Source organism: Aptenodytes patagonicus, chromosome 5 (genome assembly GCF_965638725.1).
Source record: "Aptenodytes patagonicus chromosome 5, bAptPat1.pri.cur, whole genome shotgun sequence".
Taxonomy (NCBI): Eukaryota; Metazoa; Chordata; class Aves; order Sphenisciformes; family Spheniscidae; genus Aptenodytes; species Aptenodytes patagonicus.
Genome location: NC_134953.1, coordinates 68,105,277 through 68,125,729, shown reverse-complemented (window position 1 = coordinate 68,125,729; position 20,453 = coordinate 68,105,277). Strand labels below are relative to the sequence as shown.

The window sequence follows — 20,453 nt, the reverse complement described above, 5'->3', positions numbered from 1 at the left end:
GCATCAGTGCCTTGGTGGGGCAGGGGCAGCTTGTTCCTGCCCCCAGACATGACCTCCCTGGGCAGAGCAATGTCTTTACAATGAGATCAAAGCCCCACCTGGTCCCACCCCAGCCATTTCAGAGCTGAGCACAGGGGCTCTGGCTCCTGCACTGTGGCAGATTGCCTTTAGATACCTCTGCTGCCCATCCCATCTCTGATGGAGACTGCCGTCTCCTTAGAAGGCATTGCTACGTAACTTGCTAGAATAGCTGCCTTGGCCAGAGAGGTGAGAAAAGAGGCAGGGGCTGCCCTGCCGTTAGCTTTCTGATGATAATCCAGTGCCACATACAAGGCTGATGCCTTGAAACGTGGCAGTGTACTCCCAGCCCTGTGACGCTCAGCGTGCAGGCAGCTGCCAGGGGTCAGGACTGGGCTTCCTCAGCGTTACTGCTCCGCAAGCACCACAAGCTCTCCTCTTCCGCTCCAACGCAAAGCCCCGGCTTCACTGAACCACAGCTGCTTAGATCAGCAGCACCTGAAGCCATGAAGGGAACCGCATGAGCATGTCTCATCTGCCCCCGGGTGATGGGGGGAACCATGGCCTTCCAGCAACCTCCCCTGGCTGCATGAGAGGGCTGGAAGGGAGGAGACGGTATCGTCTGAAACCCCCCACCGCTGCTCTGCAGCAGATGTCTGTGCTCCTCTTCAGAGCTGCTCTATAACTACAATGATATTTTCGAAGCTATCGAATGCTGGACGAGCATTTCACTCCAGCCAGACAGATCAGACAAGTGGTTTGTCGGGAAGGAAAAGGTCCATCTGGAGCAATCCTGCTATCGCTCCAGCCACGCCGGAGCACAAGGGCCAAACACAGCCGGCGGGCTGCAAAATGGGAAGCCCCAAAGGGGATGCAATGCTGAATGTTAGGTCCTGCAACCCGCAAGACGGGAGGAGTTAAATGCATTTGCGAGGGGAAAACAAAAGGCACCGCTCAAAGCTGATCCAGGGCGGCTGGATAAACACGCTCCAGAAACGATGGCAACAAGCAATTAGCCTGAATGCTGCAGGCACCCCGAGGTGGAGAGAAATTAAACAGGTGTTCATACGTACAGAACCAAGCCTGCTCACTTTACCAGGAAGGATTTCAGGAATCAGCTGTTCTCCTTTCAGTAATAAAAGAGGCTGGCAACAATTTGCAGCAGTATTTGCATATGCACAGACATTAACCCCGGGACACCTCCAGGGTCCGTGCTGCTTTCAGTCCCCTGCTTGGAGAGGCAGGAGCACGGGGACAAGGGGACGTCCCTGGCACGCGCTCTGGAAACTCCCCACGTCTAAAAATGTGACCTGCTCAGTGCCGGTGACCTGCCCCGAATGCCGGAGCAAATCCTCAGTGGAGCTGGGAACACCATGGGGGAGTCCCGGGGCTGGCACAGGACATGGAGCAAGGCCAGGTTTAAATTAAGCCACTCCCCGAGGATGCGCACAGGGAGGTGGCTGGGGCACACGGTCCTGGCCGTGGCTGGGGTGGGCTGGCAGGACGGCCACGCTCCCGAACCACTGCTGAGGGACTAATCCCACCCAGAAGAGTGAAGTTTCCTTCACGGCATGGCTGCCGCCCCCCTCTCCTCTTCCCACTTTGGCTGTACGTAATACACCGAAGAGCAATTCCAGCGCAGCAGGTGGAGGCACGGTAAGAGCAGTAACTTTCAATTAATGTCTACTTCAGGCAAAAGGAAGGGGAAAAAGTGCTTTAAAGGGATAAAATGCTTTGTCAGGGGTTGAGAAAATATTTTACCACGAAGGAACAACCCCCTAACTACATTGCTCTGTTTGTGCTCTGCACTTAAACTATGTTTAACATCCCTGGCTAATGACTTATCTACCATCTGAATCAAAGCCCAGAAGCGAGACCCAAGGGCTGGGTGAGGGGCTCTGCACCACCTCCAACTCTTCACTCTCACTTTACAGACAGGGCTTCAGAGCTCAGTTCTGCTCCGATTCAAGAAGCACTGTTTTTCCGTATAACTCCGTACCTAAACCTGCACAGACCATATGGGTCCAAACTCCCCCGTGGTCAAATTGCTTTAAAATGGCCTTTGAAAATTATTTGATGCTCAAAATACAGGTGACTTCACCCAAGATGTTGCAAAGAGCCAAACATTTCCAAGTGTATCTAAAACCAGAGGCTGTAAAGAGAAATGCTTTGTATTCCCATGCCTCCCGGAGACATCACCAGCAGGTGAATTGAGGTCTCTCAACTTTGGGGTGAGTTTTGACCCTGACCCAACCCCTGTGGCCACCGGCTGGATTTCCACCCCCTGCCCGGACTCACCTTGGCTGTGACCAGAGCTCTGCGTAAGAGCATTGGTGATGTTGGGAAGCTCGTTACCGTAATTGCCATCTTCCAGGGGACAGACGTCCATCTCACCCCACTTGCGCAGCTGCCGGAGCCAGCAGGATTTCTCTTCCAGCTTGCAGTGCGGGTTTAATACCACACACACCCACAGCGCCCCTAAACAAAGCCAAGAAATCAAGGAGGTGCCACCACCATACCCGTGGGGCAAAGTTCTGCTGCTGCCGTGCTCGTCATGAGAGCCTGCAAGGTTTCATCAGCATCCGTAAACTCATTTCAGCATAATGTAAGGACTCAGGAGGGGGATTTAGACAGCTTTTATTTAGAAGTAAAACTCCTCTGTAATGAAGCTAAATTATAATCTCATGAGATGGGGGACAGGGGGGAGGAGGGAAGGAGAGAGTGGCTGTGTATGAATTTGTGAGTGCTTCTGTCTGCCAGGACAAATCTAGTGTTTGAACTACACATCAAAGCGTGCTTAAAAACACCCTGGCAAGCTGCAGAGTCTGTATCTCCAAAGACTAACCTGATTTTGATCCTACCCACGTTCCAAGTGCTTTAAAGCCCGCTCCGAATGCTATTTCATCTGCCATTGTTCTTCAGGCCATTTGCATTCAACTATTTAAAAAGGAGATTTGGTGTATTTTCTTCCTTTTTTTTTTTTTTTTTTTTCTTTTTTAATCCCCAGTAGCTCCCAGCCAGCAGAGGAACCAGCAGAGGAACCTGGAGCTTGGCTTGATGTCTCGCAGGCAAGAGGCCTCCAAGGCGCAAGACCTCCGGATCTCGCAAGCAGAGGCGCCCATCAGTAGACACACATGCTGACACCCTCCAGGTCAACCATGGGACCTCACAGGCCTAACGATGCTGTCTGCTGCACAAGAGGCAGAACCAGGCCCAAGGACATCTGTCATCATTAAGATCCAGCTCATCCTTTCATAAGACAGGGCTGACGCTGGTGCTGCTAACCAAGCCTCACCGACTCTCCTGGGTCACCCGCTGCTTTGAAAAGGGCTGCAGCAACCCAAATAAGTGCAAAACCGTGAATTCTCCTTTAGCTAATTGCATTTCTGCCCAAATTTCCCTGCAAGGCTGCCAGGATGCAGCACATCCCCTCCCTTGTGCCTGCCCTGCGGGGTGGGATGGCTGCGTGCTGGCACAGCTGCGGCGTACGGTGTCCCTGGGGATCCTCCTGGGTTGAGCAGCCCATGCTGCTCCTCTCTCTGCCTGGGTCGGCTCCTGCCACACACCCAGGACAGCTCAGCCTCCCGCAGAAACACCCTCCCCTGCCTCTCCTCCATGGGCCCAGTGGAGACCTGGAGCACCTCCTTTCTCTCCACCCAGCCACTTGCGCTCTCCCCCAGCTCTCCATCACTCCCAGAGCCAAAATTCCCATCCCAAAGTGACAGCCAGCGGCAGGACAGCACCACCTGACATAGCTCTGCTGCGCAGCAAGGGGATTCCTCCAGGCACCCAAACCATCTCCTGCGCTCGCTGTGTTTTGTGCAGCAGCTTCCCAGCTGCATAGCCACATCATCGAGCCAGACAGCCCCGAGTGAGGCTGCGACTCCCGACACAGACAGCCGGAGCAGCCGGTCCCATTTCCAGGTAGTGTGAGGCAAAACCAGGCTGAGCAGCGATGTCCTGACTCCAGCTCTGCTCCGGTGTCTCCCCGCTCCTCTGGGTTATAACTGAGCTTTGGTGGTGCTTTTGCGGTGCATCTCCCAGCACCCATCCTCTGCTAGTTGGGACTTGTGGACATAAATAAGGCATGCAGGCTGTGCACGTCCGGCTCCTAGGAGCAGCTTGGCTCGGCAGGAGAGATATCACGGTGTCACAATGCAGATGGTGGCAGCAGCATCGCATCCAGGAACGGGCATGGGAAAAGCAACCACAGGCACTGAAGATCAGCAAATATTCAAAGCAGCCCTCACCTGGTCCAGCTCCATCCGCACCTCAGCTCCGCTGCTCCCAGGAAACCCCACCGAAACCCCACTCCTTTCTGATGATGATGACGAACAGGGGGGGAATAAGACTTCTGAGCTGCAACATCAGTGCTTAATGCACGTGCAAGAGAAGAGCTGACTCCTTAGGGGCTTTTGGGGCCCATCCCTCCCAGAGCGGGTCCACGCCACTTGCTCCCGGGCTCCTGTAGGCTCCATGGGGGCTGCACGGACACGGTGTCTTCCAAAAAATCAGGTCTTGGCTCTGGAAAGTGAGTCTTCCTTAAGGCTCTGGTTACTGCCCCTCAGCTGAGCGGTGGGTGCCTGCTTGCTGCCCATCCCAAGGGCATGAAGCTCCCCACCTCCTTGGGCGGGCATGAGCCAAATCCTATGCTTGGTTCCTGGTGCTGGGTGTCCCGGCACTCCTAATGGTTTCGGGCATCCCCTTCCCACCAGCACTCCTGCCTGTTGTCGCCACCCCTCTTCACCCGCTCCGGGGCTGCTTGTGCAAAAAGCAGCCTCCGGCGATTTCGGCTCACACCTCCGACGGCAAGCAGAGTGGCTCGGCTGACAGGCAGTAACGAGGCTCGGTGCTCCAGCTCTGCCGCCCCCAGGAACGGGATGCGCCTGCTGGATTTTTGGCTCCCACAGCTCAGCTAAGATACAATCCTCAGAAGCCTCATGACTTCGCAGCCTATTTTTGGGAGCCCTCTGAGGCATCCTTTGCCTGCCAAAACGCTGTGCCCCTGGGCTCTCCTGCAGAAGGAAAGATGTGGCGGGGAGGTGGGGACAAGGAGGGAAGAGGGACTCACATCTGTCTTGGCTGCGATAGTTATCTGGGAGATGGAAAAGAGGGGTTTTCTGAGCCCTACAGTCAAGTGACATCAGCTGACAGCACAAGTGACTCCTGTCCTGAGCCAAAACGCCGTGCCGGGTCAGACTCCGTGTCTGCTCACATGCTGCAGAAACCTTCATCTGAACTTTCCAATAGCAGAAGGTTAAGCAGGGAACAAAGCGGCAGATCACGATTAAGCTAAGCCTCTAAACAAAAGTGCTTTTTGATGACGGGGCTGGGTGCAGGAACGGGGGGGTCGGAGCCTTCCCAGCCCAGTGGTCCCGGCTGCTGGCCCCGGAGAGGACAGGCACTCCGATCCCGCGCCCAAGTTTCCAAACCATCAAAGAAATTCTCCCGTTTCCCACAGGGTCGCTCCCCAGCTTAATCTGCTGAAATTCCCCACTGTAAACAAGTGGCCGAGATAAATAAACCCGTCTCCAGGCAGATTAAGGTCAGGCTGCACTTCAGCTGGTTTTTCGTCTATTTTTTGTAATTAGGCTTTAATCGTAAGTACTAATGCGCCAGGGCAAATACTCCCACGCCACAGAGCTCTCCATCCAGCAGGTCTTTCCTTTGGCTCCCCAGCAGACGGGGCAATACATGTTCAGTTGGCAGCACATGCGCAAGCAAACGATGCCCTTTTTATTTTAATTTTTTTTTTAAACTCTGAAATCCTGCAAAATCCTTTACATTTTCCCCAGCATAAATCCACAATCTTCTTTAAGGCTGATCTTCTTCCAATCCCACGCAAGTCTGTGATGCAGTCTTTGCTAAAATCGATGATTAATTATTAAACACGTGCCTGAAATAATTTCTGCGAGGCCCATTTTTCTCTTCCACGTGGCAGGGGAACGCGGTCTGCGCTGGGGCTTCCCACAGCAGCTGGCACCAGGCCCCTCATCCCTCCCTTTGGCAGCAGCGGTAACTCCGGGCAGCTTTGGCATCTGCAGCCCACAGACAGTCAGACAACGTGCCTTCACTGCCCCACACGCCCTGGCTACCGTTGCCTGCCCAGCGATGGTTTGGGACATCTCTCTGCATCGCTGATGTTCGTTACCGGTGAATGCCACCAACTCACTGCAGCTCTGGTCCCTCCATGCCTGGACCCTTCCTTCAGAGGGATGCTCTATTCCTACAGCAAATGCTGCCCAGGTCCAAATCCAAAAGGCTTCTGTAAGATGGGGGGAATAATCCCTGCTCCAAGTATAGTCCATGCCCATCCTGCCCTGGAGCCGCTTCTTGGACTATCACCGTGTCCTCCGCTGGGGCTTCTCTTCAGCATGGAGATGCTCAAATCTCTCCCACGTGACATGTCTATGCCAGGCGAGCTGCTTGCTCTGACGTGCGTTGGCTGGCACCATGTTTCACCTGCTGTCACGGTGATCCAGCCTTGGTAGGGCCCTGACATTCCCTAGCCACCTTGCCATCTGCTGATGGGGACGTGCTGTCACCTCCTCCCACTCTGCCGACCAAAACTACGTGCACTGACCTGGTCCTTGCACGGTTAAGCCAGGACTGAAACCCAACCGCTCCCGCCTCATGTGTGCAGGAAGGGAGGGCTCTCAGCTTGGATAGCAGGCTTGAAGTCTGGCCAAATAATCTGTAATTCTGGGCAAACTGCTTCCTGCATCCAGGCCTGCCTAGACACCCATCCATCCACGTTTCACCAGTGTGTTTGCTTTCTTCCATGCGCAAATTCTGGCTTGATGGATTTGGCCACCTCTCCGGGATCCTTGCATATCCAACCATCTAGCTGCAGCATCCCAAAATCCTGGAAATATCTTCTTGGCAAGCAAGCACAGAGGAGCTCTTCAGAGCCGGCATGGTTATTTCCATCTAGGGAACTTCACAGAGAAGCGAGACATCCCACCCCTGCCTGGCCCTTGTCCGTGCTGCTTGGCCAGGCTCTCCGGTCTCACGGCTCTGTTTGCCTTTGTTTGGCACTTGGTACGAGGGTCTGTGACCCCAGCTGCAGTTTCAGGCACTCCAGACCCTGGAGCACCCCCAACCTTCTTCCAGCTCTACAACACCCCTTTGGTCCCATCCTGTGAGCCCTTGCCCTTACACAGCATCTCCCACCAGCAGGCTGCAGAGGAGCTCAAACTCACTCATCATGAAACTATGGCACACGTCAAACTATTCACCCAAGATCCCAGATGTCCAGGAGAGCCCAGAACTGCTGGGTTAACTCCACCACACAACCAACCTCCCTGGGCCCACGTCATCTAAATGTTTTATTCTAATGATATTATGGTGTCAGCCAGCTGAGCCGGTGTTTAAGGTGCTTAGCTAGAATTACCCAGAACTGCATTTCCCTTAAAGCCAGGCTCTGCGCTGGCCATCCTGCCCCCCTCACCTTGGAAACGTGCACCAGAGCATGCAGAAATCTGTTAGACGGGATGAGACTTGAGAACCTGCCTTTCCCCTCTGGGTAACAGTTCCTCCAGGAATGGCACTTCCACGTCTCCAGGCTACGTCCAGCCCCTGGGGCTCACCAGCCTGCATCCTCCCTCGCAAACCCTTCGGGGCAGCACACCAAACACGAGGCTGCTGCAAGTATGGGACCAGCCACGCTCTGCACACCCATCATCCTTGACTCCTTTGCAGGAGAGGGGCTGGTTTAAGGTGCTGAACTGTACAGTTGGGGCCTGATCCAGCTGTCCAACCAGGATTTCCCCAGCAGGGGATAGAGCAAGCTCCTGGCATCTCTCAGGGCCTCTGCTCCCAGAAAAGAGCCCCAAAAGCCTCTGAGACGATGTCTGTTGGCCCAGCAGCCCAGTCAACCCTGCTGCTGCTCTCTGCAAGGCGGTGATCCTTACCCAGCTCATCCCAGAGCTGCCGGCACTTCTCCGTTATGCCCGTCCCCTGCTGCCTCCAGAGGGAGAGCCGAGGATCGGCCATGAACTGCTCCGTTATCAACGTCAGCATCCTGGCTCCGTTGGAGTCCCTCATGCGCAGCATCTCCCGAACCTGCAAAGGACAGAGAGAAGGTCCTTTGTGACAACCACGGTCCCCTGGAGATGTTTAATACATGGTCACCTGGCTGGCAACCCACAGCTCCCTCAGTCTGTGGGTCCAGACTGTAAATATATACATATATATGTGTGTATAATGTATAGTCATACATTATAACACTCATGCAATGGCTGTGAGCTGGCTGGTTGGAGTCCAGCTGAGTAACAGCCACAGCCTAGGCTGTGAAGAGGACCAAGCAATCAAGAACATGGAAACAAGGCCCTTCTGCAAAGAAAGGGAAGAGCCTGTAGGCTGGTGCCACCTCTCCATGGTCTCGGCAGGCTCTGCAGGGTTGGCTTTCCCCACACCGTGCTGATGGGGAGATGGGGGAAAGCCCTCCCTCGCGCAGGGATCACAGCAAGCCCATTGCGTGGGAGGAAGGGACCTGCCAGGAGAGCGGGTGAGACAACCCAGGCCTAACCCAGAGACTGGATTACAACCGCCTGCTCCGCGACCGGGCGAGAAGGCACTGGAGCAGAGATTCCCAGCTGTGACAGGCACCCTGCCAGGGCAGCCAGCGAGCTGCCGGCTACGTGACACGCTGAGTGGAAAGGGAAGAGAGCAGCCGGCTCCTCCTCACCTTGGCAAACATGGAGTTGAGCTGCTTCCCCGAGCCGTAATACCCTCCCTGAGATAGGAACAGCTTCACCTGCTCTCGGACCTGCTCCTCGTCCAAGTGCCAGCAGTTCTCATCGTCAATGCTGGCCCCAGCAGTGGGGTCAGGAGCGCCTAGGGGGATGGGGAGGGAGGAGAGAAGAGACAACCGTGTTTATAGCAGCAGGGTCAGCAGTCCCACCAGCAAGAAATTGACCTACCTCTATTTTATATGGACCCACCTCTATTTTATCAGCTCAGGCGAGGGAAAACCAACCAGGTTCCCAGGCAGTGAGCCCCAGCTGACAGCGTCATGCTCTCCTTCCACGGCGGTGGCAGCAGCCATCAGGAGGGATCCTGACCACAGGGCTAATGCCTAGCTAGCCCCTCTCCCTCTGTGCCTCATGTGAAGTGAGGCTGAGGAAGAGCAGGGACCCGCCTTCCTTCAAAGCCCCAGGGGAGCAGGCAGGGCAGCTGCAGAGCCTGGAGTGCTCTCTGGCTCCCAGGATCACCCAGGGTGCTCCTCCTCCTGCTCCACATCACTGGTTTGTTTAAGCACCAGTAAAGCTCCAGTTCCTGCAAGCCCTTCCCCACATTAGGAACAGTCTAACAGAGGTACCACTGCACGGGGGCTCCAGAGCCCTGGGTTAAATGCCTGGTCCTGCCCCTCATTTGCTTTAGGACAGGGGACAAGTCCCTGTGCATCAGTGTACCTGCCTGGGAGAGACCCTCCGCTGGAAAGAGCAAAGGATCAATAATCCTTCAAAGAGCAAACTGTGACCGGAGCAGGGCCTTTGGCAGGCACACATGTGCGTTCACAGGCTGTATTTCATCTTCCAGAGAACAAAAAAAGAAAAAAAACCACAAGTGCTTTAAACAACAGCTTGGATCCACCTCCCCTTGCCTTGCCCCTTTCAATTCCCATTTTTCCCCCCGAGCGCTGCCCTACCTCCCAGCAATGCCCCTGGCTTCCTGGGCTCGTGGGGCAGGCAGCAGCACGGCTCCAGCGAGCAGCCAGGAGCACAGAAACTCAGCTTTTCGTCTCCCCGCTTTTGAGCCCTGCTCTGCAGAAACCCCTCAGTGAAAACCAGTGCCAAGGAGGGACCGGTGCAGCTGGAGGATGCTCTGCTCCGCTTTGATCTGTTTCTCCCATCTCATCTCCCTCCCGAGCAAGGAAGGGGGTCAGTGCAGGAAGAGCGAGGTGCTGCACACACAGCCAAGGGATGCTGTAGCTAACACGTTCCCAATTAAATCTTAACTATGTCTTCCCCACTCAGCTGAGATCTGGTTAGGGAGCAGACATCGCTTTCATGCAGAGACTGCTCGGGATGCTGCACACGCCCCAGCCCCATGCACTGCTGAACCAGGAGCTCAAATGCAATTCATGAAAATCAAGCTCCAGGATACCTTCTCAGCAGGGCAACTATCTCTTCTTTGCTTGTAAGTGAGAGGATATCAACTCGAGGGGTTTTGCTCCTTCGCCAAAGGCTGAGAACGCTCCTGACCCACTAAGATACAGCTATTTGTATTTAATGTCCTTTACAAAATTCCTTTAATTTCTGCTAACAGTCGCTGCCCAAGAGCTGTTCCAGCAAGCTCTAGGCTCAGCCTGCACTGTGCTGAAGGGAGAGGGGGATGCTGCTCCCTCTGCAGAATAATTTGTAGTCGACACAACCACGTAATTGGGATGGGAGCTGAAGCAGCAGAAAGGAAATCACGGTCCCTGGATGAGCACAAGGGCTTTCGCCTGCAGCCCCACGCATGCCCTGATCCTGCTCCCCCGTTGCCGGTGGCCAAGCCCTGCTGTAAGCCACGAGGGACCACCAACGCCAGGACCAGTCCGTCCTGGCTGTCTCAGCTTTTCTGTGCCTTTTCCTTCCCTCCCCCAACCCGGTCCTTATCTCGCAGATAAAGAGCAGACAAGCCAGCGATTATCCCCTATCAGGAACCGATGACTAATCTGTCTACCAGTAGGGCTTATCCGGCCCCATCGCTGAGGTATCCCAGACGCTTGCACTCTTAATATCCTCCTCCCCACCATCCCGCCCGCCACTCCCAGCTGCAGCTATCCAGACCAGCCAGGTTGTCTCAGCTGCCTCTGTAGGGTCACCTGGCTGCATCTATAGGGACCAGGAGGGCGTGGATGCCTGGGGTGACCCATCCCACCTGAGCTCAGCCCATCCTTGGTCCCTCGCCAAGGCCGCTGTGACAGATAAGGGTAGAGGAGTCAGCAAGATGCAAAAAGTGGCTGCATTTTTGTGGGGTTCCCCCGGCTACCCTCGGCGCTCGCTGTTCACACATAGCGTTAGCAACAGAAAGCCCAAGCAGCGAGGAAAGCAGCGTGCAGCTAAATAAAACCTCCTCCTCCCACGCAACACATTGAGCACTTCGCACGTCGGGGTTCGGGCCGTAGCCAAATTAGTAACGCGCCTCCCGCGCCTCCAAATAAAACCCAAATTTGCTTGTAAATGTATTTTGCTCTCCTATAAAAGATTCAGAGAGAGGGTTGTAATAGCTCATTCCCACATATGCAACGCAACCCGGCAGATAACGGGCTGCCCAATTACACCGGGGAGTTGGATAAACATTTAAGAGCAAACAACGGGATTTGTGCTGGGTTTAAATATTAATGGCAGGATTTGTCCACTTCCCCTTGCCAACGTTCACACCGTGGGGGCTTCGGCAGCGGCATGCCGTGATGCAGCTGATGAGTGATTCCATGTCTCGGCTCCAAAGGAGCAGGGAACGGCATGTAAAACAGCCCAGCGCCTGCGTAACACGTTTCTCATATAGCAGCATTCCTGCTCCAAAGAGCCCTGTTTCAGATGTGCTGGATCTTGGTCCTGCCGGATTCAGATTTAAGGAAACGCCACCGCACATCTTGAGTGGAAAGAGGGTTTCACCAGCCCGTTTACACTGGCTGTAGAAACAGAGATAAAAATGCAATCTATCAAATGAGAAGCAGGACACCCCCCCTCACTGCGGGCTCGGGGTTTAACTGTTTGACAGCCAAGCGAGACTTCTCCAGGGGGATATAAAGACTAAGAAATAAGGACTGGAAAAAACTAAAAATTGGAAAACAGAGTGAAGCCAGGCATGGAAAATTCAATGCCTTGCTCAGAAATTAACTGCCCAACATGAAGAAAATGAAAGCTGCTCCTGGACCAGAAAGCAGCAGGTTTCTAGGGCTGAGGAGGTGGTGGGACCTCATGGCTCACGCCAGGGCATTGGCGCATCCCGGACCCAAGCTCATGAACCCAAGAAGGGGAGATACATTAGCTGGGCGGCATGGGAAGCACTCCCAAAGCGTCTCATACGGAGCAGCAGTGATGACACAAAGAAAAAGGGTTAATTATTATTATTTTTAACCAGTGCCTGGAGCCGATAAACGGATGGTAAAAGCAACCCAGGGATGCAGGTGGCTGCCCTAGCACCTCCCTTGCAGTCATCTCAGCCAACTGTGCCCAGTATCCACTGGCAGCTCAGGGTCTGGCCGTGCTGGCCCTGGGGTCAGCAGTGCCGGCGAGGGCTCTGCCAGCCAGCCGAGCCGCAGCCACCCAGAGCAGGGCTGGCCATCGTGGTGGCGGTTCACAAGGGCCATCTCATGACTGCACGTGGTGGCGTTGCTGAACACCTCCAGGCTGCTTCGCTGGCATCCGGAGAGAGAACAAACATGAAGGAACAGCTCGGGGGGGGGGAGGACACAGACAAATAAACAAACAGCAGAAAACCTTGGAGAGAAAATAACCAGGCACCAGAAAGGAAATGAACTCTAACGAGGGATTAAAAATAGCAGCAAAGCGAAGAGTCAAGCTCCGCCAAGGCTCCTGGTTCATTTTCAAGGGGAGGCAGTTTGGATGGAGCCTCCAGGGCAGCCTGAAGATTCACACCCATCTGACAGCAATGGGGCAAGTGAAGCCAGACCAGCTCCCAGCACGACTGGCCAGGAGCTCTCTGGTCCAGCTGGTACCAGCATCGGGTCCGTCTGTCTTTGGAAGCCCCTTGTCAAGCACCGCACCCACGCTCTGGGGTCATTCAGCAGCCCCAGCGGCTCTGCAAGATAAGGGGGAAGAGCCAGCAGCAGAGCCTTTCTCTCCAGCACCCAGGTGTGCTATTTTGCCTTAAATTCACATCAGCTCAGCAACCAGGAACACAAATCCCCTGGAGACCTGACCTTCTCCTCCTTCCCTGCGGGAAGGCAGAATTTCAAATAGATTTACCGGTGCTGCCCTCCAGACGCTGTCGTGGGATGACCTCAAAGTTAAAGACCGCCTGCAGACTCCTCAAACATTAGCCCTGGCTCAGTGTGACAGGACAAGCAGGCAGGGACTTCCTGCACGGCCAACCTGGCAGCCGACTTGCTGTGCACAAGGAGCAAGACAGGCCAACGGGTGAAGGATAATGTTAGTCCAGGAGTTGAAGGAAGGGCTCAAGGTGGTCAAGAATACATATGGGACGAAAGTGAGAAGATGAGGCAGAAGGCTCCTTATGGCTTTTGCATGAGCAGATCTGGTTTTCCCATGCCAAAGCCTGAGGGATCATTCCCACTAAGAGTTTTCTGAAGGTCCTCTCCTCCAAGGAAGCTCCTGAGACCCTGCAGGACCACAGAGGCCCCTTGGTGATTCACACTGACTCTCCCCTGGCTTGTTCTCAGTGGGAGCTGCCCCTACACCGCGAGACAGTGGAGGTTTTGTGGCTTTTCCCACTTCTGGCTGAGAAGAGCATCCCAAGCCTTTCGATAGCATCAGCTGAGTGCCACAGACACTGTGTCACCCACTGGCATTTCCATGGGGCAGACTGCCCCAACCACGTCTCCTGGGCTGAGGGCAGCAGTTCTCCCTGCCATGCCCAAGCGCCACTCAAGCAGGGCAAGTTACTGAGCTGCAAACACCGGGCGTGCCAAAACCTCCCGCTCCTCACCCATGGAAGAGGGAGACTTCACCGATGATGCACGAAGGATACCTCTAAGCCCCAAATCTTCTGGGCCCACAGACACTCTCACTCTTCAGAGCTGCCTATCCTGTCTTTAAGCTTCTAATTAAAGGTTTTAGTGACCACCGTCTCTGTCTCTGCAGTGGTCTCCACCAGCCTCCTCTCCTTCCTTGGCCACAGACTGCTTTTGCCCTCAGGAAGAATCCAGCATTTGCCTCCAAAGCCCAGACATCCCAATCAGGCTTAAAGGATGTATCTGAGACAGCAGCTTTCCTCCCATATACCCCACACTGATCCTGTCTTCCTCTTAAAATAAATTTGAATCATCCCCTACAAGCATGAACCAAAACACAAGAGGAGATGAATGCCACCTCCCAAGTCTGCTGGTTGACTTGGACCCTGCGCGCTCACTGCTGCTGGATGTTGGATCCATGCTGCGAGAGCAGGAAACCCAGTGCTGCTGTCAGAACTCTTTGGTGCTTCTGAATTCCTCCTCCGTATTGCTTGCTTTTGCCCCCAAAATCTCCCTCTCTGCCTACAATTCCCATTTCAGCTCTTTTTCTCAGCCTTGCCCTCTCCGATACCTCCTGGCCCTCTCTGCAATACCTTACTGCACCAAAGCAATCACTCTCTGTTCCTCATTCACACCTCAGGAGGACATATTCTTCCCATGGTTCGTGGTGGTAAAGCATGGATCCCCCCAATGGCAAAGCTGCACCTATTCCCGGCACGTCCCACCATGGCTGGTGGCCCTGAGCCACTTTCTCAGCTTGTGTTTCCCCATGTCAGGCTGGCCCCACAGCAAACCAACGCAAGCCCTGGGCTTCTGATCTGGGAAGAGCGAAGGGAGCAGGGTGCCAAGGTGGCCACCACCAGATGCTCCTCACTCTGTTGGAGGCCTAGCTGTTGGATCCAAGCTCTCCAGCTGCAGGTCCTGGCTGCCCCCAGCAGCCACCCCCACCAGGAAAGGCCAAGCAGCCACAAGTCACATTTGCTGGCGCAATGACAACCTTGCAGCCTTGCTCCGTGCCGGACAGTCACGCCACTGACTTTGTCCCCAAGCAGGAACACACTCAGGGAGGGGACACAGCAGCATTGAAACCCACCCCGGTCTCCTCACTCCAGCTGCCACTTCAGACGCCAAGCGTGGAGGTGTCAGACACGTGAGACGCTCTCACTGTGAGCACGCTGCCCTTTGCAGCCAGCTATGACAGCAGAAACGTGACCCACTTAAGCATGCAGAGGTCAAGTGGGGAGCAGAGCGGCCGGCACACCTAGGCTCTCTGCTCGGATTGAATCCTTCGCGAACACGCGAATGCCTTTGGCTACGCTCCGAGACTCCATCATTACTGGATAGTTTGCATTTCCTTCTAGGAAGGCAGCCGGGAAGATCGGCATGCGGTGCACAGCCCACGGCTACAGACTCCTGGAAGGAACAAAGCTCCGACGCCCCGAGATGAGCACGCCAGACAATGGCCTGTAATTTTCTTTGCCGTTCAGGCTCTGCGGGGGGAGAAGGAGCAGCCCTGAAAGCCTTATTTTACAAAACCAGACAATCCCCTTGCACAAGGGGCATTCCCCAGCGAGCCTGGAGTGCTCCCGAGGTGCAGAATCAGCTCCACCATTCCACATGCTCACCATCAACATGGAAGGAGCAGCCCTTTGGGTGACCAGAGGCAGGTAGGGAAGACCCAATGCTGATCTGAAGTTCAACAGACCTCTCCATAGAAGAAATGGGGGGAAAAAAAGAAAGTATTTTTGTGGAGAGGCTGTTCTTACTCTAAGGTGCAATAACCTCGGGTGTCCAGCACACACACTGGGTTACTGTTTGGGCTGCAGAAGTTGCCAAAAGCCAGCTTGGCCTCAACCCAGAGGTGAACGAAGGTGTGACCCCAAGGATCTGAACTAGACATGACCAAGAAATGCACGCGTAAGCCCGTAAAGCTCTGTGTAAAGCATACCTTGAAGAATTTCAAATCTCAGGATCAGGGACCCTCTACGAACACATGAACTGCAGCTGGGAAGGACAAGATGGGGGAAAAATTTCAATCCCCTTCAACTGGAGCCCCCAAATTGCTCTCACATAGGCAGCCACACACACCTGCAGCCCTTCCTCGCCCTGGGCTCCTTGCTCAAGTAGCTCTGCGATGTAGTTGCACTGTGGCTGTGCTTCACTGGCGGGACGGGGAGGGCAAAGCTTGCAACACTGTCCAGGATCAAGAGCCAAAGCCCTGGACGACACCACTCTGAACTTGAATGTGAAGTTTTTTGAGCCTTCCTTTTCACAAGGTGCAACATCTATGAGTTTGAGATCATCTTTAGATCATCTCATCATCTTAAGGCTGATCTGCATCCTTCCCCAGGATGAGACCAGGCTGTAGTCCTGCTTGCAGAGGCATTCACTTGCTTGTGACCCCGGCTAGGCAGCCACACGGGTGTCGGATAGGTGCCACCTTCTGCTGCGTAACTCAACATGTCTCTGTCAGTTCAAAATCACATGCTGGAGTGCATGAATTTGCATGAGTCTGAAGGGACAGAAAATTTTTGCTTTGTTTTTTAAAACCACTTGTAAAAACAAGAGGCAGATATTGAACCGGCGCCAACATCTGTATCTTTGTAAGACTCTCAATCACCAGCCTTTTGCTGACTCTAGAGCAATAAATATTCAGGGCCTTAAAAGCTTTTCTTCAATCTGCTTAGGGGAAAGCAGCCTCAAACAATGGCCAAGAAGAGATCTTGCCCAACCTCAGCTTCAGTGGATCAGCTCAGGGAGGGAGCGGACCTCACCAGATTCTTGCAGTACCACAGCTCCTCATTCTTTTTTAATGCCAAAAAATGAGGCACCCAAACCCCCAGCCAGTAATTTAGAGCACAACCACACACGCAGCAGATGTGGCCCAGCAGAGGAGACAAAAGCCTCCCCCAAGGTAGAAGCAGGAATGACCAGCTAGAGGGAGGGGAAGGGAAAATATCTGAGATCAGAGCTGCCATCACCCCTACGGTGGAGGTGGACTCCTAGCCTTACCTCTACATGTGGATTCAACCAGTTCAGATCCTATTTTAGGCTGCATATGGGGCTTTTCATCTTTGGAGCACTTAACAGGCATGTGTTAATCCCCACAACGCCCTTCCGTGGCAGATAAGTGTTTATTATCTCCACTCTACAGCTGGTGGGACAGGCGCGGTGGGGAGCAGCTCATTGTTGCAGACCCTGGGCAACTCAGCTCCTGGGATCCTTGAAAAGACACAGCAGGAGCGCCCCGCTTGGGCTGATGAAGGGAGCCCCAGGGCAGCTCCCCAGGGAGCCTGGGCCACCTCTTGGGCCAGTGGGCAACTGGAACTGGGCTGGGATGGGCACCGTCCCCCAGCCAGTGCTTTCTAGGGGAGGAAATCAAAAGCATCTTCCAAACACAAAGCCCCAGGACACATCTCTGCTGCCTTTGTGCAGTAGGTCAGAACAGTGGTGCTCATTTATTATGGGCAAATTAACACCCATGGAGATTAAAGCTTTATCTCCTGCTGGCTCAGCCGCATCTAACTTAGCAACATGCAGGGCCGGGCTGATACCATGTCCCCGTACACTGGAGGAGCCACATCCCCACTGCACCTCCCACTCCCAGGGTCCCAGCACCACGTCCTTCTGTGCTGGGGACTAAACGTGCTCTCTTCCTCCACCCTTGGCTTCTCCATCCTACTCTGAGCTGTGCCTTGTGCACCACCAGCTTGCCTGCTCTGCCTTTTCTTGCCTGTTAAAGCCAGTGTTTCACAGATAAACACACAAAGAAGATCAGAGGGCAGAACAGGGACACATGGTCAACATCGATGTGGTCCCAACACCCATGCATTAACAACAGTTTGACGCTGCCACCTCTCTCTGTGCAGCAGCAAACATGGCAAAGCAGAAGCCATCACCGTCAGTGCAAAACCACCACCCCAGCTCCAAATGCAGAATGAATCAGTGCCGAGCCACCCAGGGAGGGAGGAGGAATTACCATGCACTTGGTTGATCTCCGAGTTGGATGACAGGATCTCATCAGCCAACTTCTGGGCGGTGGGCAGCACCTCAGTGTGGTGCGCTGTGATCAAATACTGAACAAACTTCTGGAGCTGGTCCCTGTTCATCTGGAAAAGGGTCTCTGAGATGGGAAGACGGAGTTTGACCTGGTCCGGCTTGCGGATCCTGTACAGCGAAAGCGCCACGACATGGGCGCAGTAAAAAATGTCCTTGTTCCCACAACCGCATGTCACTGAGGTGATTTTGCAGCGGTCGAAGCTGATGGCCACCTTGTAGGTCATCTCTGGTTCTGTCGCAGTCGCTGGCTCCGTTACCGTCCCACTGAGGTGAAACCCTGGAGAGGGAAAGGAGAAGAGGGAAAGGCCATGTTAGCTTCCCTCTGACCACAACCACCCAATGCAAACTCTGGAAGGTGGACAGGGCCAGCCAATACCACTTATGCAACGCTATGTCAAGGAGCACACCACCCAACACACGCTACCCTGGTGGCTTACACCCAGCAACACCCAGCCTGCGTACAAACACACTCCTGCACCAACACACACGTGCAGCCAGACTCTTCGGCGAGTTTATTTAAGAGCCAAACCCTCAGGGAACAAGCAAAGCTGCTCGGTTTCCATTTGTTTAAGAGTCTCTCAGACTGTTTCTCTCCTGGGAGTCATCTTCATCCATGCCTCCCTCTCACTGAATTTGTAACTCACGTGAGTGAGGGCTGGCAGAAAAAGGCCAGGTTTTCTTTTCTTTGATGAGGCTGACAAAAAAAAACCCACAAATGAAGTGCAATGCAACTCCACCTTCAGTCCCTCAACCAGATGGAGCACTCCAGGGCAGCTCTGAGCTCTTCCACGCAGCGGGAACAAGGAGCAGGGATGGGAGCAATGCACAGCCTGAACCGCAGGCTGGGGGGGAAACTGTTTGTTCCTTGAGCTCTATAATATCTGCTGCTCCCCCGTGAGCTCTTGAGCTCTCCTCGAAATACTGTGGCCAGGAAGCCAGCCGCTCATTGGCGCGATCCATGTGTAAGGCTGCAGGGACAGCCCAAATCATTCAGGCAAACGTTATGGTGCCCCGAACAGCCCCCACCGCACCGCAAGGGGCTGCAGTGCCTTCAGGCACAAACTGTGAAAAAAAGACCCAACAAGTCCCAAACGTGGGTGAAGAGCGAGAAATGGGCTTGGAAGGTCCTCTGGGTCCAAGGAAGGTAGATGCACCAAGCAAGCAAAGGATAAAGTCAGTGAGAAAAGACTGGATGCCCATTAACCTCATCTGAAAGCCCAGGGAGCCCTTCCCAGGAGCTGGCTGCCGAGGAGGTCCAACACCAACACTTTGCACTTGCCCAGCCTCCTAGAGAAGGGACATCTTTGTTTCCCCCATCCGTCTGCCTCATTGCTCCAAGGAGAACGAGGCTGTACCAGAAGACTAATTAACATGGCCGGGGCCACCCGGTGTCCCCATGTCAGAGCCTGGCATGGTACCTGGGACTCAGTGCCCGCGCCGCCCGCCCCAGCCCTCTTCCGCAAAGAGGATGCTCACTTTTCTCCATGCCACTGCAACCATATTAAGCCCATGTTTGTACAGAGGTCCCTGCAGAGCCTGCCTGCCATCCCCCCGGAGAAGGCGGCAGACAGCTGAGAGCCCTACAATTAGTGACAGAAAAGGAGAAGGGGTGGGGGGGTGAAGATTAAAATACATTAGCTGCATCAAACCCTTGTGCGTTTGCCAGCTCTCACAAAGGCTTTCCGAGACAAATTCTACCAGAGGTTTTTAATAAATGGCATCAAAACCAGCTATTCACTGCCAGTCTCTTTAAAGCCACGCCAAAAACCACATTCAAATCTGATTAAGCGTCAAGGAGGTCTGCTTTCACTTTAGTGCAGGGGAGGGGGAAGCAGACCTGTTCTGCTGCCATCGCCTGAAACCCACCCCGCATGGCCAGCAGAGCAGGAGGGGAGGGACAGACAACTCCATGCTGTCCTCTCGCTTGCACGCTGCTGGGAGTGGAAGCGTGGCTGTGGAGGTGCCAGGCTTGGCCGTGGGAGCAGCGCAGCCAGGGGCTGATGAGCCCCCCCCCCCCCCGCCCCGAGTCTGTCCCCCTGCAGCCAAACTATATAAATCCCGAGGATGAACTCCAAAGTGTTTATGTTTTACCACTTCTCTGGTCTGCGATGCTTGGCAGGCAGCTCTGACTCCCTGCCAGTTTCTCCCTAGTTTACTTTTTTAACAAGTTGAAAGGATTGGAAACTACGTTCCTGAGCAATAATGTATGTATATACACGTATGTACACCCTTAGGCACATATGCACATATATATATATATAAAAACACTCTAAGACAAATTACTAGCCATAAACACTGCCTTCAAATGCTTACTTTACCAGGATCGTGGGCCAGACCCCATTTGGGGCTAACTGGTGTAAGGCTGGAGGAACTCGTTTAACCAAATGACCTGGTTTGGACAGGTGTAAGTCCGAAAATACATCAACCATGGTCTGAATCCAGCCCCCCGAGAAAGGAAATTTGCCCAGATACTTCCCAGGCTGCTCTCAGGCATCCTAAAAGCTGTGCTCCCCCATCCACTGTGAGAGCCAGTCCTTGCAACTCGTAGCTGGGGTCTGCAGGTCAAACAGGACCTTTCAGTGTGTCGGCAACTGCCAAGTTCATCTGGCACTCGAGCCCTAAGGCAAGTGTCGGTTTAGATTTTAGCCATGGTGGCAGCAGGTCTATTTAAGATAAACTAGAAACTCTATACAAAACATTTATCTAAAGCTTAGTCAGAAGTTAAACA

General features: G+C 54.1%; 1 protein-coding gene across 1 annotated transcript in view; it reads right to left on the bottom strand.

Annotated features, from left to right (window-relative positions):
- The window catches only part of ZSWIM5 (zinc finger SWIM-type containing 5), a 101,799-nt gene that overhangs the window by 12,562 nt on the left and 68,784 nt on the right, over window positions 1-20,453 (bottom strand). The window contains exons 2-5 of the mRNA XM_076340339.1: window positions 17,646-18,002; window positions 8,708-8,856; window positions 7,932-8,082; window positions 2,317-2,496 (exon numbers count right to left, since the gene is read on the bottom strand). Of these exons, the coding sequence (XP_076196454.1) occupies window positions 2,317-2,496; window positions 7,932-8,082; window positions 8,708-8,856; window positions 17,646-18,002 (837 nt within the window). The remainder of the gene's footprint in view (window positions 1-2,316; window positions 2,497-7,931; window positions 8,083-8,707; window positions 8,857-17,645; window positions 18,003-20,453) is intronic.